Genomic DNA, 18,041 nt, shown 5'->3' on the forward strand with positions numbered 1-18,041 from the left:
GCTCCAGCCCCCTGTGTTTCTTCCCTTTTTTGAAGTGGAAACAGATTTTATTGGGAGGTTTTTGAAGGGGGAGGCGGGAGAGAAAGCGGGAGAGAGGAGAAGGAGCTCGAGAGATGGGGGGGGGGGGGGGGCTTCCCTGCACACACCCAGCACCAGCCCCGAAAGCTGCGAGTCCCATCCGGAGGGCGGTGTGGGCACGCCTGCGCTCAGGCCGCGTGTGCCTGGTCCCTCCTGACGGCAGGCTCAGTCTCCCGCCGGCCGTCCCTCGGACCCTCAGCTGCACCAAGGGCTGAGCGCGGGGAACCGCGTCGTGCTCCTACGGCTCCCACCGAAAAGGCGACTGTGGGGCCCGACCTGACGCCTCCCCGATCGCCCCAGGTTCTCACTGTCGGCAAACGTCGAGACAGTGCGGGAAGCTCTTGGGACGTCGCTACCGTGCTTGGTGCTTGGCTGCGTGACAGGGCCGAGGGCGGCTTGAGGGGACGCCCAAAGAGGGCGCCTGAGGGGACACCCAAAGTGGATGCCTGAGGAGACACCTTAAGGTCCAGCCTGAGGGGACGCCTAAAGCGGGCACCTGAGGGGACACCCAAAGCGGACGCCCTCGGGGCCGCCGCCCTCCCGGCTCCGGGCTCGCCCTGCCCGTGGCTGCGCCGCCGCCGCCGCCGCCGAGCGCGAACCTGAGGCGGGTCGGAGGCCGCGCTGGCGTCCGCGGAGAAGGGCGACTCGGCGCGCGGGGACTCCGGCCCCGCCATGGAGCCAGACGCCGCCTCGAGGGCGCGGCCCGACCTGCTCCCGGGCGGGGACGCGGCGCCCCACGTGCTCACGCCCGGCTCTGCGGGGACACGCGGGGACGGGCGGGGACTCCCGCGGGGTCCCCCGGCGGCGAGCGGCGTCCTCGCAAGCGCCCGCTGCCCTGGCGTCCGGCGCACGAGCGACCGCCGGGCCGGGGCCCCCGCGCTTCCGGGCCCCGCACGAGGCGCGCCAGTATGACGTCACAGGGCAGCGCCACGCGGAGGCGAGTCCGCGTCCCGCTCCCCGCCGGGCGGCGCTTCCGGCGCGGCCCGGCCTCTTGGGGCGGCACTTCCGGCGCGGCCCGGCCTCTTGGGGCGGCACTTCCGGCGCGGCCGGACCTCGCGGAGCGCCGTTTCCGCGCGGCCGGGCTCACTAGGCGGCGCTTCCGGCGCGGCCGGCCTCGCGGGGCGGGACTTCCGGCTTGGTCGTGCCTCGCGGGCGGGACTTCCTGTTGGGTCGTGCCTCGCCGGGCGGGACTTCCGGCGCGGGCGCGCCAGGCGCGTGGAGCGCGGCGTGGGTCGCGGGGTCCGGCCGCGCGGGGCCAGCTCGGGCCGTTTCCGGCGCTTCCGGGGCGCCATGGACTACCGGCGGCTGCTCATGAGCCGGACGGTCCCCGGGCAGTTTGACGACGCGGACTCCTCCGACAGGTGGGCGGGGCCGCGGGGGGCGCGGGGCGCGGGGCGGCGGGGGGCGCGGGGCGGCGCCCACCCCGCTGCTTCTCCCGCAGCGAGCGGAGGATCCTGCGCGCGGCCCTCGGGGCCCGGGACGAGCCGCGGGCCGGAGAGCAGGAGCAGGAGCAGGAGGAGGAGAAGGAGGAGGAGGAGGAGGAGGATGAGGACGAGGACGACGACGGCGCCTGGGACTGGGACTGGGACGACGGCCTGGGCAGGCTCGCGGGGGCCGCCCCCCAGGTAGGGCCGGGCCTGCGGGGGCTTCTCCCGCCCCCTCCGGCCCCGACGTGCTACTGTGTAGCGACGTGGGCCTGCCCTGCGGTAGGGATTTCCCCTTCCAGACTGCCCCGACGCGCTACTTTGTAGCAACGTGGGTCTGCCGTGCGGTTGGGACTTTCCTTTCCCGGCATCCCCGACTTGCCACTTTGTAGCGACGTGGGCCCTGGGAAGCTGTCGGCGCTGGGATGAGCGGCTGGTGGCCGGCGGGCGGGCGCCGGGTCTGGGCCCTGCGGGGTCCGGGGAAGCTTGGCCCGCCCGGGTGAGGGTCCTGCGGGGACCATGGAGCAGTGCCCATCTAGCCAGGAAAGCAGCTGTAGGCGAGCCGGGGAGGTACTTCGGGGCGGGCGCCGCCTTGCATACACCCACCGGGTGCACCCTAGTCGGTTCCCCAAGCCAGGAGTGACCCCTGAGCACCTCCCGGTGTGGCCCCCAAACACACAGGTCCTAGTGGCGCTTAGTAGGTTGGTCCTAATCAGAGAGGAGATCCCGGGTACCGGCCACCGCTCTCACTTTCACCAGCCTTCCCAGGAATGGTCTGGAGAAGCCAGAGCCATGGCGCTGCGGGGAGGGTACTTGCCTCACCCTTGGCCAACCCTGGTTCCATCCCCGCCCCCTGCCCCTCCCCCATACGGTGCCCCTAGTATCACTCGGGGTAGTTCTGGGTCTGTAGAAGTGAGCCCCGAGCATCACCTGATGTGGCCCCCCAAACGACACTAGCTCTTGCTCTCCCACTGAGCGTGAGATCGTCTCGGGTCTGCCCCTCTTCCTCTAACCTCAGTCGGTGGGATTTTCTCCAGATCAGCCCATGTGACCACGTGTGGCCTGATCTGGGTTTCTGAGGAAGTAACAAATGCCAAAGGTAACGGCAGCCCCACCCGTGGTAGGATGAGGGAGGCAGGCTGAGATGGCGGTGAGGGTGCTGAAACGCTGTGTGTGTCCATTAATGGCATGCAGGTCACGGTGGCTGAAGTAATGTTGTTTAGTAGCAAACAGGTTTCTCAGGGCAGGGAGACCCCCTGGCGCCAAAAGCCTGGGCCTGTGTGTGCAGGAGACCCTCCCCACCCAGGAAGCATTCCCACGCAGGTCTGGCCGATCTTGCCCTTCTGCGTCCCCTCTGAGCGCTGCTGCTCCCCTCTAAGCTGGGCTGAGGGACTTGCCCGCCGTCCCCGGCCCTTGCTTCAACGAGTATCATCACAGCAGCGGGACTCGCTCCTTCCAGGCAAACCGACAGGCCGCCAGCCTCAGCTCAGCCAGGATGTCCACCCCGGCAGACAAAGCCCTGCGGAAGTTTGAGAATAAGATCAACCTCGGTGAGTTTGTAAGTTCCCGTTCCTGTTGTGCGGTCTGGAAATTGCTCAGAAATCACAGATCCCTTCAGGTTTCACTCAGGCTGGGGGTGTGGGTGTCAAAGCTCTGGGGGCGTGTGGGACTGGGGGTCCCAGGAAGCTGGTTTCCGGCCGCATCGTGCTTGTGTGGGATTGGCCGGGTCCGGAAGAGTGGCTGCAGGTGAGTGTGTCTGGAGGCAGGGAGCTTCTTCAGGCCCACGTGGGTCTCCCTGCTCCCCTGGAGGGGCTGAGGCCTGGGGGTGCTCCTCCAGGCCTGCGTGGTGCGTGGGTCTCTCTGCTCCCCCAGAGAGGCTGAGCCTGGGGGTCCCGCTCGGCTCTGCAGGGTTGGGACTGGACTGTGAGTGCCGTGGTGGAGCTGAGGGGCCCATGCCCGCCCGGTGGGCTCCTGGAGCGGACCCTGACCCCAGGGCTCTGCTGCAGCGCCTCCGCCCCAGACCCCGGAGTGAGTCTTGGTGGCTCAGAAATGCCAGGCCTGGAAGACCTGGGGCCACTGCCAGGGGCTGGCCCAAAGCCAGGGAGAGCATGTTGCCAGCCGCAGTCTGTCCGACAAGCCGCACAGGGAGCAGGCCGCCGGGCACGCGTCTTCTGAAGGGCCCATTCACTCACGTCTCTGTCTTACGTGGTTTTTATATTGGGGATTTTCTGTTTTCAGATAAGCTGCACGTCACCGACTCCGTCATGAATAAGGTCACCGAGAAGTCGCGGCAGAAGGAGGCAGATATGTAAGCGAGATGGGGCCTCGTGAGCTCTGGGAGTGAGGACTCCCAAGGGTCGGGTGAGACTATTCATGGCGAAGCAGCCGCCCTCCTGAAACGCCTCGACGTGGGGAGGGTTGAGACCTGAAGGAGGGCGGCGAGCCCTGTTCCCGCTCCTCTCCCCCGCGGCTGTGGCGGGCCGCGTTTGGCGCTGTGGAGCGCCTCCCTCTGCGCGCGTCCAGCTAGCGGGCTGCCTGACCCCGTGCACCTTCTGTGTATGCTGCGGGAGGGGTCTGGGGACATTGCAGGGAGGGGCCGGGCTCCGCTCTCTCTGCGCCTCCTCTCCCTGCAGCTGTGAGCTGGGCGGGGTCTGACCCGAGGGCCGGAGTGTCCCGAGGGCCTGAGAATGCACAGGGGTGGCCCCGTGGGGTGCAGGGTGCCTGCCCTTGGGCTGTGTGTCACCGCCCCCTGCTCCTTTGTTCTTGGCAGGTACCGCATCAAAGACAAGGCGGACAGAGCCACTGTCGAGCAGGTGGGCCTGGGTGTGGCGGTGGTGACCCCTCCCAGCCCTGCCCCACTCTGTGTGTGGACACGGGGACACACACACACACACGCACACGCGCGCACACACACGCACACAGTCTGGGGTGCTTCTCCCAGCCCCGCCCTCTGCCCTGAGCCCATGCTGGCCTGTGGGCCCCGCTTTCCCCTCAGGGCAGGCATGCCTGCGGGTCTCTGGTCCTCACTGTCCTCTCATGGCTGTGATGAGAGACGGGGGAGCCCCCGGGCAGGGTGAGGCCCTGCCACTGCTTCCGTCTGGGTGAGGGTGTGGGGCTGAGATGTGGGGCCCTGGTGTGACCTGGCAGCCCCCAAACTTCCTGTGTCCCTCGTCCTGTCCTTCCTGGTTTTCCAAGCCGTTTCTGGTGCGGTGCCTCTCCGCTCCTCGAGGGCTGGCTCTCGGCCCCTCTGCCGGCCGCGAGTCCCGGGGGCTGCCGACGGCGGCTCCTTGCAGTTCCCTCTCTGTCCCTGCTCGCACCAGGCCTGGCCTGGGCTCCCGGTGTCCGTTTCTCTGGGATGGCTTTTGGCCTGTCTGGTGGTGCGCTGAGACAGGGTCCTCTCTCGGGGTTCCCCTGTGGAGCTGGGGGTCTGTCTGCCTTGGGCTGGGGCTCGCGTTTCCTGGTCGCTCGTGAAGCGTGGAGCCGGCACACGGACGCGGCAGTGCGTGGATGCGCCCGGTGGTGGTGCGGGGGCGGGATGGCAGCGGGTGGCCAGGCCCAAGGCCCGTGTGGGGGTGTCACGGCTCCTCTGGCCTCTGCTTGCGTTCACACGTGCCGTGGGTGCCCGGAGACTCCCCACAGCACCTCAGCCCACGAGAAGCGGCCGTGGGGACTCAGCCGGCATCGGCGCCTCTTCCTTAGGTCCTGGATCCCAGAACCCGGATGATTCTATTCAAGATGCTGACGCGCGGCATCATATCGGAGATCCACGGCTGCATCAGCACCGGGAAGGAGGTGAGTTGTGCTCGGAGCCGCGCAGGTCGTGCCCTCAAGGCGACGTGCTCAGACGGCCGAGTCCTCGTGGCTGCGCCGTGCAGCGGGCCCCTCACCTGCCTCTGCTCTGTGCCGTGCGCAGGCGAACGTGTACCACGCCCGCACGTCGAGTGGCGAGAGCAGAGCCATCAAGATCTACAAGACGTCCATCCTGGTGTTTAAGGACCGCGACAAGTATGTCAGCGGGGAGTTCAGGTGAGTCAGAGGCTGTGCCCAGCCACGTGACCCGCGGCCATCACCACAGGGTGTCGGGGACACACACATGGGATCAACGTGTGTCTCTCGCTCAGGTTCCGGCATGGCTACTGTAAAGGAAACCCCCGGAAGATGGTGAAGACTTGGGCTGAAAAGGAGATGAGGAACTTGATCAGGTGAGTGCGGGGCTGGGGGGGCTCTGAGCTCTCCTGCGTGGCTGCCCCGGCAACGCCCTTGGTTGTCCTCAGAGGCCGAGCAGGCCAGTTGGGCTGAGCCGAGGTTACAGACTGGACTTGGGGCAGCATGTGTGCGTGTGCACGTGCGCATGTCCTATTTACACGTGCGTGTGTGTACCCAAGGCTAAGACATGGGCTTGGGAGAGTGTGTTTGGGGGTGTAGCAGGGACGCAGGGCTCGGTATTCCCCGTAGTACTGCTCAGGGGACTGGACTCGGGTGCCAGGGGCCAAACACGGGGCTTCAGCCCTTTGAGCCGTCTCCACAACCCCATTCGAGGGCTCAGAGGCACTTGAGGTGTCCGCTGTGATGACCGGAAACTGACCAGCTCCCTCTCTGCTGCGCAGGCGTGCTGCTGTCGTGCACGGGGCGGGTGTCGGTGCTGCCCTGCGCTCCCTCCGTGTCCTATCGGGCTCACCGGTGTGTCTCCCACAAGGTTCCCTCGGCCCGGGCTGGGGGCCACAAGGAGGGCTGATGTGTGGGGCCTCCTCTGCACCTTGGCACGGAGGAAGTGTCAAGGACTGCCACCTGTTGGCAGCGGGCACAGACTGCCTCGGTGGCCCTGCCCTCACCCTGCTCCTCTTCTCCCCGCCGCAGGCTCAGCACTGCCGGCGTCCCATGCCCGGAGCCCGTCCTGCTCAGGAGTCACGTTCTGGTCATGGGCTTCATCGGGAAAGACGACATGTGAGTAGGTGGCGGTGCCCAGTGCCCTAGTGGACGCGCCCTGTGCGCCCGCCAGGCAGGTGCATTTCTTTCCCTCCCACGTGCTCTGGCCAGTTCCTCCTGCCTGTGGGTCAGGAGTGGCCGCCCAGCAGGGCTGACCCCACTGTTGAGACGCTTCCTTGGGCCAGGTGAAAGGCCATTCAGATCCTCGGTTCAGTTTTGAATGGGCTGTCTGGCTGGGTTTGCAAGCGTTTTCTCCGATTTTGTTTTGTCGCTGTTTGTTTTGCTGTAAAGAGACTGGAGCGGGGGAGAGTGCAGTGGTCTGTGCATGCCGGTACCCAGTCCTGGCTCATCCCTGGCAACACATGGTCTGCCACAAGCACCACGGCATCCGAGCCACCAGTCACTCAGCCGAGTACCACCTGGAGGGGTCCCCGGGCCCCTGAACGCTGTTTAGGCCAAAGGTGTTGGCTTAGGAACGGAGAGATAGTGCCGCGGGGAGGGCGCTTGCTTTGCATTGTGGCTGACCCAGGTTCAATCTCCGGCACCGCCTCTTGTCCCCGAGCACCACCAGTGGTGGTTCCTGAGTGTGGAGCCAGGAGCAACCCCTGAGCATCGCTGGGTGTGGCCCCCGAAACAACCAAAGCAATGGGTTTGGGTTTGATATGGTCCCCGTGGTTGAATTCTGCTTTTGCTTCCTTTGCTGAAGGCAGATTCATACAAGTGTTAAGTAAAGAGCCGACCACCTGTCCTCCAGGGCTCAGGGCCTCAGACCGCATGTCGTCAGGTCCGCTCTGCATTACCTTGTGGCTCTTGGAAGGGTCTGCGCCTGACAGCCCCTGCACTCTCCTGGTCGGCTCTGGAGTTGGGGTCTCTTCTACCTTGTGTCAAAGGTTCCGCACGTGGCTTTCTCTGTCTGTCTGGGGGGTCTCTTCTGCATGTTGAGTCTGTGGGTTTCTTCTGTCTGCGTCTGGTGCGTTCCTTGTGTGTCTGCGTGTGATGTGTTTCTTCTTCCTCTGCGTCAGTGTCTGGTGTTCCTTCTGTCTGTCTGTGTGCCTGGCACTTTTCTGATGCTCAGTGAGGTGCTGAAACAGCTTGTGTGTGGTCATCACCTTTCTTGTTCTTGGGCCACACCTGGCAGTGCTCAGGGGACATTGGGGCAGTAGGGACCGAACTTGGGGCTCCTGCGTGGCAAGCATGCGCCCCTGTCCTTTGAGCTGTTTCCTCAGCTTGCTCAAAGAGCCCCGTGTGTGTGGGAGTGGTGGGCGCAGGAGCTTCCGGGGTGCGTCCAAGTGCGTCACCGGTTTGTTGGACCCGCACCTGCTTGGGAGGTGCAGCCGTGCAGCCGGCCCGTCTAGTGCAGGGCCGGCACGCTCCCCTCCTGCCGCACTCAGCCCCCGCCCGCCTCCTGGCCCTGCTGGTCCCCGCGCTGCACCATCCCCGTTGCCCCCTCGGGGTGCTGCAGCCCGGCTGCCTCGCCGAGTCAAGGCGGCGGCGCCCACAGTTGGTCTCGGTTGCAGGCCGGCTCCGCTCCTGAAGAACGTCCCGCTGTCGGAGTCCAGGGCCCGGGAGCTGTACCTGCAGGTCATCCAGGACATGCGGCGCATGTACCAGACTGCGCGGCTGGTGCACGCCGACCTCAGCGAATTCAACATGCTGTGAGTGCGGGCGGGCCCGGCTGCCCGAGCCCCCTGGGTCGGAGCCGGGCGCCTCACGGTGCTCTCATGCCCAGGTACCAGGGCGGAGGCGTGTACATCATCGACGTGTCCCAGGCCGTGGAGCACGACCACCCGCACGCCCTGGAGTTCCTGCGGAAGGACTGTGCCAACGTCAACGGTGTGTGGCCATTGGGGAGGAGGGGGAGCTGGGCGGGGTGGGGGTGCTCTGGACCCTGCCTGACGGGCGCCCCACAGATTTCTTCCTGAAGCACGGCGTGGCGGTGATGACGGTGCGCGAGCTCTTCGAGTTCGTCACGGACCCGTCCATCACTTCGGCCAACATGGACGCGTACCTGTTGCAGGTGAGGGCCATGCTCTGGGGTCTGGGGCCGGGCTCACTCTGCCCCGCCCCACCGGTGCCAGCGGCTCTGCTCTGTCCCCAGGCCATGGAGATCGCCTCCCGGCGCACCCAGGAGGAGCGGTCCAGCCAGGACCACGTGGACGAGGAGGTGAGAGGCCCCTGGCCTGACTGGGCCTGGCGGGTCTCGTTGGGTGTCGGCCAGTTCCTCTATTGGCGCCCGCATAGGACTGGCGCCTGCAGGGACTTTGGCTTTGTTTCGGGGCCGTTCCTGGCGCTGCTGAGGGGTCACTGGTGGGGCCAGGGTTTGCTGCACACAAGCCTCTCACTCCTGAGCCTGGGGCTCCGGGGAGCTGACCGTGGCCAGGGAGCAGTGACGTGAGCTCGTGTCTGCAGGTGTTCAAGCGTGCGTACATCCCTCGGACGCTGACCGACGTGAAGCACTACGAGCGGGACGTGGACCTCATGCTGAAGCTGAAGGAGGAGGACAGGGCCCTGGGCGCCCAACAGGACACGGTGTGCGGCCACAGGGACACACTTCCGGGCTGCGGGTGGGCGGGGAGTGGGTCTGCGCTCGGCTCTGCCCTGGAACTGCTGGCTGACACGTCCGCCCCCCCAGGTCCTGTACCAGACTGTCACGGGCCTGAAGAAGGACTTGTCGGGAGTGCAGAAGGTAGGAGGGCGCTCCGGCCGCTCGCAGGAAGGCGCCATGCCTGCTGACGGGTGCAAGCAGTGATGAGGGGGCTACGCTGCTTTGGGGGCCGGGGGTCCACACGCCACTCCGGAGGCCCCTCCCGGCCCTCTGCAGCTTTGATGCTGGCCCGGAGGTGGACAAGGGGTCGGCTGTGTGCGGGTGCCCGCCGGGACGAGGAGACCGTGCAGAGCCCAGGGCAGACCTGCGTCAGGCCAGGCCCAGCGCCTGCTGGTCCCTGGTTCCGCCTTACCTCCTGGACAGACAGCGGCTTTATGTATTCATTTCGGGTTTGCCTTGGGGGGGCGACATCCGGCGATGCTCGGGCCTCACTCGAGCTCTGCTGGGGATCCCTCCTGGCGGGGCTCAGGACACCACGTGCCGTGCCGGGGACCAAAGGCAGCCTGGCTACGGCAGGGCAGACTCCTCCCCTCAGCCCCAGCCTCGTGTGGTGGTGGCCCTGGCTCGGAGTGTCGGGGACAGGGAGAAGCCAGCCGGGGGCTGCCCTCCAGGCCGAGCCCTCCCTGCCTGTTGGGACTGTCCTCCGCAGACAGCTGTTCGGGTTCTGGTTCCCCCAAGTGCTGGTGCCAGGGTGGCCTGGACTGGGGCTTTGCAGGAAGACAAGCAGACAGACGTCCTGGCCGGGGGGTTCTGGGAGAGACGCCCCGGCGATGGCTGGGGGCTTCCGGGATGGCAGCTCAGGAGTGGCGTCTCCTGGGGCCCAGGGAGGTGCAGAAATGAGCCGGAAACGGTGCGTTCCCACCACGGCCCTGCACTCCGACCCACTGGACCAGGCAGGGGAGAAGAGCTCCTCCTGGTGCTGTTCCGAGTCGGTTCCCAGAGCGCAGCCGTGGCGTGCCCTGGGGCGGCTTGGATCCTGCACTTCTCCCGGTGGCCCAGCCCCGAGCCGGGCCCCACCGCAGGCCTCTCTGGCTCGTCCTGGTCCTGGAGCAGAGCTTGCCGGACGCGGCGGCTTCTCCAGGGCCTGAGAGGTACTTCGGGCTGGAGCACGCCCCAGGGCCGAGTTTGGCGCCCAGGGCGAGTGTGGTGCCCAGCGCCGCGTGACCGCCCGGGCACCCCAGTGGTCCTGCTGACCCCTGAGCACTGCTGGGCCCCGCACTGAATTGTTAGGCCCGAGTGTTGCCTCTGGCCCTTGGAGTCCCCTGTGTGTTGCTCGGAGCCACTCCCCAAATAGAGCTGGATCCAGCTTGTTACCTGGGTGAGCCCGGTCCATCACCCTAGGTGACCGACAGGCCTCTGTTCCACAGGTCCCCGCACTCCTGGAGAAGCAAGTTCCGGTCAGGACTGGTTCTGAGTCGGAAGAGGCTACGAGCTCTGAGGACTCGGACACAGACACCGACGGGCAGGACCAGGACCAGGCTGTGTCCACGAAGGCCACTGCCGGCCTGGAAGTGGACAAAAAGGTCAGCGAGCACACGGGCACCTCCCCTCCTGCGCGGGGCTGTGGTCTCCCTCGGCGTGAGGCGGCTACTGCAGCCGGGCACCCTGACCCCGTCCACGGGCACAGGACAGGCCTCACCCACGCCCAGGGCCGGGTTGCTGTCCTGGGCTTCCCAGCAGCCCTGAGCCGCACCCGGTTGGTGGCACAGCTCAGCCCTTCCTGTGCCGAGTGCCGGCCCCTCCGCCTGCTGCCCTCTGCCCCCCGCTGGGGACGTGCTCTCATAGAGCTCCAGGGCAGGGGGCCACCTGCGGCCACATCGGTCACTGCTCTGCTGGGTTCTCCGGGATGCTGGGGGTGCGGCCCTTTCCGCGCGTCCCGCCCCAGTCCCCGTGGTGGGCCGTGCTGTGGGGAAACCCGCCGTCCTAGGGTCGGTTTCTGTCCCACAGGAAAGGAAAAAGATGGTCAAGGAAGCCCAGAGGGAGAAGAGGAAAAACAAGGTCCCGAAACACGTGAAGAAGAGGAGGGAGAAGACGGCCAAGACGAAGAGGGGCAAGTGAGCCGGAGCTGGTGCGGCGGGCCCACGCGCAGCCTCGGCCGGCCCACGGGCACCGCACCCGCCGTGCCCCCTTCCCGGGCCCACGGGCAGCCTGTGCCTGTCGCGCTGCCTTTGCTGACCCCCTGCACTGCCTCTCCTGCCCGCTGGTGGTGCCACGGGTGTGGGCTCGGCCGTCACGCAGGCGGCCAGTGGCTTCCTGTGCGTGGACAGGTGGCAGGTCCGGGCTCCACGACCCTGGGTCGGGTCTTGGCGTTTGTGTGTCACGCGTGCCTTGCGCCGCGTGTGGAGCAAAGCAGAGACTCCGGCCTGGGGCTGCTGGTAACAGCTGGTCCCAGGGGAGACACAAGGTCAGGTGCCGCCTCCCAGCAGGTGGCAGCAGGGAGGAAGGAGGCAGGCGTGGGTGTGGCAGGTCAGGGCTCTGGGGGCAGGGCCGCTCCTGCAGGCCTCCCCGGCTGGTTTGGGAAGCTGCTCACGGTTTCCCCAGCACCCGTGTTGGTGCCGCCACCCCACGCCCACGCGGGAGGCCCAGTCAGGGATTGACCGCTGTGCTGGGACGCGGGCTTGGGGCCACAGCTGGGCCTGCGCTCAGGCCACTGCTGGTGGTGCTCAGGGATTGAACACAGGTTGGCACTGAGAGGTGAGCATCTGTGTCCTAATAAACTCTGACAAAGGTCCGGCTACGTGTCTGTTTTTCAGAGCTGCCGTGTCTCGTGTCTTGGCAGGCAGGGGAACCGAGGAGAAGCGGATGGATGGAGCAGACAGCTTGCTCCCAGCTCTGTGCTCGGGGCTGACTACCGGCTCTGTGCTTGGGGCTGACTACCGGCTCTGTGCTCGGGGCTCACTCCTGGCTCTGTGCTTGGGGTCACTCCCGGCTCTGTGCTCGGGGCGCACTCCCAGCTCTGTGCTCGGGGATCACTCCCGGCTCTGTGCTCGGGGCTCACTCCTGGCTCTGTGCTTGGGGTCACTCCCGGCTCTGTGCTCGGGGCGCACTCCCAGCTCTGTGCTCGGGGATCACTCCCGGCTCTGTGCTCGGGGATCACTCCTGGCTCTGTGCTCAGGGTCACTCCTGGCTCTGCTTGGGGCTGACTCCTGGCTCTGTGCTCAGCGTTGACTCACAGTTCTGTGCTCAGGATCACTCCTGGCTTTGCTTGGGGCTCGCTCCTGGTGGTGTCGGGTACCACACTGGGATCAGCCACATGCAGGACAAGTACCTACTCATTACCATCTCCGACCCCCTGGTGTTCTCTTAGGCCACTGCTGCCAGTGGTGGGGCCACAGGGGTGGGACCCTCTGCTGCCAGGTGAGGTCTCGTGCACCCCCGCACTCCAGGAGGGCAGCCGCTGGCGGGACCCTGTCTGGCGAGCCCTCCAATGTGGCTAAGGCCCAGGCCTCTGGCTGCCTCGCACGGGCACAGGTACCTCAGCCGCTGGGGCTGGGGCTGCGTGGGCATCAGGTCATCCCAAAGCGAGATGACAGAACCAACCTTGGGTCTGTCTCACCTTGGGCCAGGCTGGGTTGCCCCTGGGGTGTTGAGGTGCGGGTTTGCTTTGGGTTTCCTGCAGCAGCCGGCGCCAGCCTCCAGGGGGCGCTGTCCTCCCGCCAGTCGGGCCGTGTAAGGCGCTGTGTCCGGGCTGGCAGTTGTCGGCCTGGGAGGCTCACTGCTGTGGCCTCGGTTTCCTGTCTGTGGGACCGTGGGGTAGCGGGCACGGGGGAACGTGGAGAGGCTGAAGTCGAGACCCTCGGCATGGATGGCGACGGTTCATTTCCACTTGTGCCGCTGCAGCCAGGGTTCGGTTTAGAGGCGCGGCTGTCCCTTCCCGCTTGGGCTCCCGGACAGTAAAGTACAGAGGTTCTGCTCCCTGGCGTCCCTGCGCTGGGGGAGCCCTGGCCTGTGGGGGCGTCAATGACCTGCCCCACTCCCCCACCCCCCCAGCCCCAGCCAGGCTGTCATGGGTCAGGTGACCAGAGCCCAGCTTGGGCCCACCAGCCCCAGGGCCAGTCCCGGGGGTCTCGGCATACACACTGGCTCCCCCAGGTGCTCCAGAGGGCCGGTGCCGTCCCCAGGGGCCCACCGGACCTCCCCACCCTCCTCCCAGGCCTTTTGCGGCTGGAGCCTCTGAGACCTACAGCCCAGGAACCGTGAGTGGTCCTTTAACCTGAGCATGCCACAGCCTTTCTGGGGGCGGGTGCCCCTGGGGGGTAGCTGGCTGCAGCCAGCTCTGTGCTCAGGGTCACTCCTGGCAGGGCTTGGGGGCCCCTACGAGTGCTGGGCACTGACCAGAGCTGGCCGGATGAGAGGTGAGCCCCGCGACCCCTGTACTACCATTCCGGCCCTCTAGTCATTCTCACATCCTCCCTAGCCCTGGAAGACCCTCCCCTGCCTCCCGCACCCCTGGTTTCCAGCTCTGACTATCCCTGGCTCCGGTGGGCGTCACCAGGTGCTGCAGAGGCATGCGTTCGGGGGCCTTCCGGACCCTGCTGACCCCCTCGGGTCACCATGTTCCCTCCTGGACTGTACCATCCTAGTTATCAGCGGGAAGGGCAATCACACCCCTGGGGACACTCCCAGAAGAGCTAGCACACATCTTCAAAGTCTGGGCGTGCCTACAGGGAGACGAAGCCCCGAATCGCTTGGTGACCCGTGGGCAGGTCCTGTGCTGTGATGAGGCCCCACGGACCCACCCTGCTGCCACAGCTGCTGCCGGGTCTCTGACAGGAGCGTGTGCCTGGAGGGCCCCAACGGGGTGGGTGCCAGGTGTCCCCAGAGGCAAGTGCCAACCCCACCCCGCCAGCAGGCTCCAGGACCCTGTGGGCCCTCTGGTCTCCCCAGGCGGCCCGTCCTGTTCTCTGTCTCCTCGCTGGGCCACCTGACTTGCTGCAGGGGGGTGTTCCGGGGCCTCCACTGCCTGAGCTACCCCGGCCCCTTCCGTCTGTGATCACCGCACTTTTCCTGCGGCCAGCACCCAGTGGTGCTGGGGACCAGCTCTGTCCACTGCTGCGGGGCTTCCTCTCCTAGGAAGGTCGAGATCCGGGAGCTCTCCTCCCTCTCTCTCTTCCTCCTCTCCCTCCGTCCCCCTCCCATCCCCACCCTTCCCCCCTCCCTCCCTTTCCCCTCCCTCTCCGCTCCTCTTTGTGGCCCATGCTTGCAAGGCAAGTGCTGTGCTGCCCTTCTGCCCTTGGGACCTTCCTCGGTGGAGACCAGCCTGTTGTGTGGACTCAGTCTCGGCGTGGTCTGTGGCACGCCCATGGGAGCTGGGGCCACCAGTGACACCCCTTGGGGCGCCCCCACACACTGGTGCCCTCCAAGCCCTGTGCAGTGTCAGTATGGGCAGGCGGGAGAGGCCCGTGGGGGGCCGGCACCCAGGAGCCCAGCAGGGCAGGGGCTCGGCAGGGGGAGGCATCCCCCCACACTCACTGCCTCTTGTTCTGCGGAGGGGGCTGGCCAGGAGCGTTGGAGGGGGCGGGCGGGGACCCTGAGGGCCACAGCGAGTGCGCCCAAGAGTGGGCTGTGCGTGGCCCCAGAGGAGGGCCAGCACTGTCCTGCCGCCCCCTGCTGGCCAGGCAGGGCTGCAACGGCCAGCGTCTCGTCCAGCCCAGGGCTGGTGCCCAGCTGGGCCCGAGGGCCCAGAGCTGCTCGGCCCCACAGTGCTTGCAGACCCGTTTTTAAAAATGTCTAAAAACAGGAAAGGCCAGACACGATTTATCACTCATGCCCACCCCCCCAGAAGTTGGTGTGGGCAGTGACCCTCCCTCCAGCCTGCGGGCCCTGGGCTGCACCCGCGGCCCATAAGCCGTGACCCAGCTCAGCAGCAGGACCAGCGCCTCTCTGCTGCCCATGGACAGAGTGGCTGCTGTGCGGGACACTTGGATTTTGGTTACTTGTGTGGGCCACCCCTGGCGGTGCTCAGGGGTCACTCCTGGTGAGACTCAGGGAGGCGGGTGCCAGGTTTCAGACCCGGACTGGCCCACTATACCTACGGGGACACTTTGAAACCCCCCGCTCGCAGTACAGGGCCGGTGGGCCAGGCCTGACTCCCAGGGCTTGTCCATCTCCGGCCCTTCTGAGGCCTCCTGGCAGGGGCTTTGCTTCTGGCCATGTCGCTGGTCTCCCGGCAGCCCTGGGTCCGAGACCTTGGGCGTAGAGCTCAGACTCCCTTCATCCCCAGATGCGGCGGCTCCCACAGACTCTGGCTCCAGTTGTGGGAAACATCCCAGACCCGACACCCGCCCTACGCGCAGGGCAGGACGGCTCCAGAGTGGGGCCGACCAGCTCTGGGGCGAGTGAGGCCCGGCTGGGGCGGGGTGGGGGTCGAGGGGCCAGCAGGACGGGGTGGCCAGAGGTGGGGCCAGGGTCCGGGCCTGGGGTTCGCCGAGCGGGTGGGGCCGAGTCACCAGCCTTATCCCCCTGGCTCCCGGGAACAGCCTGGGTGCCCAGGCAGCCTGGGCAGAGTGGGGCGCAGGGCTGAGTCACCCGTCTCCCACAGCCACACCCTCCGCCCGGTTTGGGTGCCAGGTGCAGCCTCTTGTCAAGTCTCCGCATGTTACAGGCACTCTCTCCGGGGGCCCTCCCTTCCTCTCCCTCTTTCCGGGCCTGTGGGAGGGGCAGGGAGGGGCGGGCTCCCCCTGCCCAGCTGGGGGGGGTGGTCTTCCGCCCGGCTCGCCGCCCCCCTGCATGTGGGTGCAGACCCTGCTCGGGACCACGTGCTGCGCGGGCAAAGGGCACTCTATGGCGCCTCTGTACAGTTAAGGAAAGGTCCAGAAGGGTAAACTGAGGCATCCCACAGACTCCCCAAACACCTCCATTCCCAAGGGCTGTCAGGGGAGGGCATGGCCGCAGGAAGGTTCTGGAGGTGGGGCGTCTCCCCCATCCTGGGTACGGCTGGGCGTGGCCGCTGGGATGCGAAAGGGGCAGCATGGGCCCACTGTGGGGACTGCCCAGGCGAGCCAGAGCTGACCAGGCTGGGCTGTGGCCAGGGGGCGGGGGACAGAAGGAGTCCAGCCCAGGACCACGAAAGGAAACACAGCCCCTGCAGGTGGGCCCCGGGCGGGTGGGCCACAGGGTTCTGCCCACTGAGCCGCCTGGCCTTCCTCAGACAGGCGCTTGCCCTGAACGCAGCGGCGGCCCGGTGTGTCCCTGAGCCCACAGAACAGAGACACAGCCGCAGCTTCCCGTGACTCTCCGGAGCCGGGAAGGGCTGGGAACTGGGAACAGAGCCCGCCAGGTGTGGCCGCAGAGGGCCAGGGACAGACCCAGCACTCTCTGGGCACCTCTGGGCTCTCCTCGGGGAAGATGAGGACAGAAGGTTCTGGACGGGCCGTTTGCTCGTGCCCAGAAAAACGGACGCTGGAAAAGAAAAAGCAAGTGTAAAAATGGCCAACTTTGTGCCGAAACGGTTACAGCGGTCAATGCGGTGATGTGTCTTCTACCAGGACTGAGAACAGTCGCACCCACACCCGCACACACAGGAGTCCCCTGAGCTGCCCCCGCGGCCCTCGGGGTCAGTCGGGTGGGAGGCCGTCCCCACGGGGCCAGGCCAGAGAAGAGCCAGGCAGCCGGGCGCTGTGTAGAAGAGTTTCTGGGTTACTCTCGGGCCGTGCTCAGGGCTCGGGGCACGCTGTGGCCCCCAGCCGGCCTGGACGGGGACTCAGGGCTTGGTCCTGAGGTGCAGATGGTGGGTGTGTCCACCCCAGGGATCGGAGTTCGGCCCCGACATCAGTGGGTCAGGGAGCCCCCTTTCCCTGAGTATTTATGCTGAGGGTAGCTGAGGTGGCGGCCACAGTGTGGGCCCACCTCCCAACCACACACACACACGGGCGGACTTTCTCACACATGCTTCTCCTTCCTGCTCGGAGAGGGGGCTGCCCAGGGCTGGGCCGAGGGGCCGTCCGAGGCTCCGTGCTTCCCATGGCCTGCAGCCCCTGCCTCTTATCTTGCTCAACCTCAGCAGGAATTTGTCCAAACATGAACCTTCAAAGGTTCGCAGGGTCGGTTTTCCCTGGGAAGCAGCTTTACGGGCCGCAGATGAAAGCGGGAAGTGCCTGCGAGAAACGGCCACGCCACGGGGGCGCCTGCGATGAGAAGCCACGCCCTGGGTCCCCGGCAGCCCGCACGGGAGTGGCGCAGGTCGGGCCGAGTGACCTCGGATGAGGGACGAGGGATGGGACGGCTCCTGACCAGCTCAAGGGATGGGCTGAGTTTGCCCAGAAGGGCCCTGGAACGGGCAGCTGGCGCGGTGGTCAGCCAAGAGTCCTCCCGAAGCAGAACCAGAACCACCGAGTTCAGAAAGAGCTAGTGCTGGTGCGGTGTGGGGACAGGGCCCGCGTTCACCCGGGCGGGAATGCCGACTGTGATGACGCATCTCCAGAAATCAGGACCTGGGCTCCCCATGGCCCAGTGCTACCCCAAGGGCCCTCCATTCCACTCAGAGAAGCTGTTTGCGCTCTGGGCTCACGGCAGCACCATTCCTGCTGGCCGAGATCCGGGAAGGCGGCAGCGTACGAGAGGGTCAGCTGGAGAAAGGATCCGGCACATGGGAACGCACAGAGCACAGCGGAAGCGTCTCGGCTCCAGGGCGGAACCCTGCGACTTGCCGCTACGTGGATGGGTCTCTCCGTGGGGCGGGGGGCGAGAGGGAACAGGACGGGGGAGGGACACGGGGACAGAGGTGGGCGTAGGCGGCCGCGCTGGAGGAGGGTCGCAGCTGGAATGTTCACGCATGAAACGCGGACGTTGACTATCGTAAACCACGGTGACCGAAACAGCAGTTAATTGAAACACAGAAAGACCACATTCAGAGGTGCCCTAACCACGTTCCTGATCTAGGCACTGTGATTTCCACACCTGTGACTAACAGGCCCTCGGACTGGACTCAGCGCCTCAGGCCACACCGTGACCCGAGGGTCAGCCCCTCCCGCTGTCCGGCAAAGCCGCTTCCAGGATCTCTTCCTTCC

At 66.6% G+C, this 18,041-nt stretch overlaps 1 protein-coding gene across 1 annotated transcript; it reads left to right on the top strand.

The window, feature by feature from the left end:
• The first annotated feature begins 1,290 nt into the window (after positions 1-1,290).
• On the top strand, positions 1,291-11,709 carry RIOK1 (RIO kinase 1). Its single transcript, XM_056108499.1, has 17 exons — positions 1,291-1,439; positions 1,520-1,703; positions 2,962-3,052; positions 3,741-3,810; positions 4,273-4,315; positions 5,202-5,294; positions 5,416-5,528; positions 5,624-5,704; positions 6,360-6,446; positions 7,946-8,083; positions 8,158-8,261; positions 8,339-8,445; positions 8,527-8,592; positions 8,838-8,957; positions 9,061-9,114; positions 10,401-10,556; positions 10,981-11,709. The coding sequence occupies exons 1-17, from the start codon at positions 1,369-1,371 to the stop codon at positions 11,089-11,091; spliced, it is 1,689 nt and encodes a 562-aa protein (XP_055964474.1). The 5' UTR covers positions 1,291-1,368; the 3' UTR covers positions 11,092-11,709.
• Positions 11,710-18,041: the final 6,332 nt, after the last annotated feature.

The sequence above is a fragment of the Sorex fumeus genome, unplaced genomic scaffold (assembly GCF_029834395.1).
Source record: "Sorex fumeus unplaced genomic scaffold, SorFum_2.1 ptg000218l, whole genome shotgun sequence".
In the NCBI taxonomy this organism is placed as follows: domain Eukaryota; kingdom Metazoa; phylum Chordata; class Mammalia; order Eulipotyphla; family Soricidae; genus Sorex; species Sorex fumeus.

What these genes read in the sequence shown, in the direction of transcription:
- RIOK1 (XM_056108499.1), top strand. Translation starts at nt 1,369, where the DNA reads ATGGACTACCGGCGGCTGCTCATGAGCCGGACGGTCCCCGGGCAGTTT. An exon ending in GCATCAGCACCGGGAAGGAG is followed by an intron (nt 5,295 to 5,415) that starts GTGAGTTGTGCT and finishes TGCCGTGCGCAG; the next exon opens with GCGAACGTGTACCACGCCCG. An exon ending in TGGGCGCCCAACAGGACACG is followed by an intron (nt 8,958 to 9,060) that starts GTGTGCGGCCAC and finishes CCGCCCCCCCAG; the next exon opens with GTCCTGTACCAGACTGTCAC.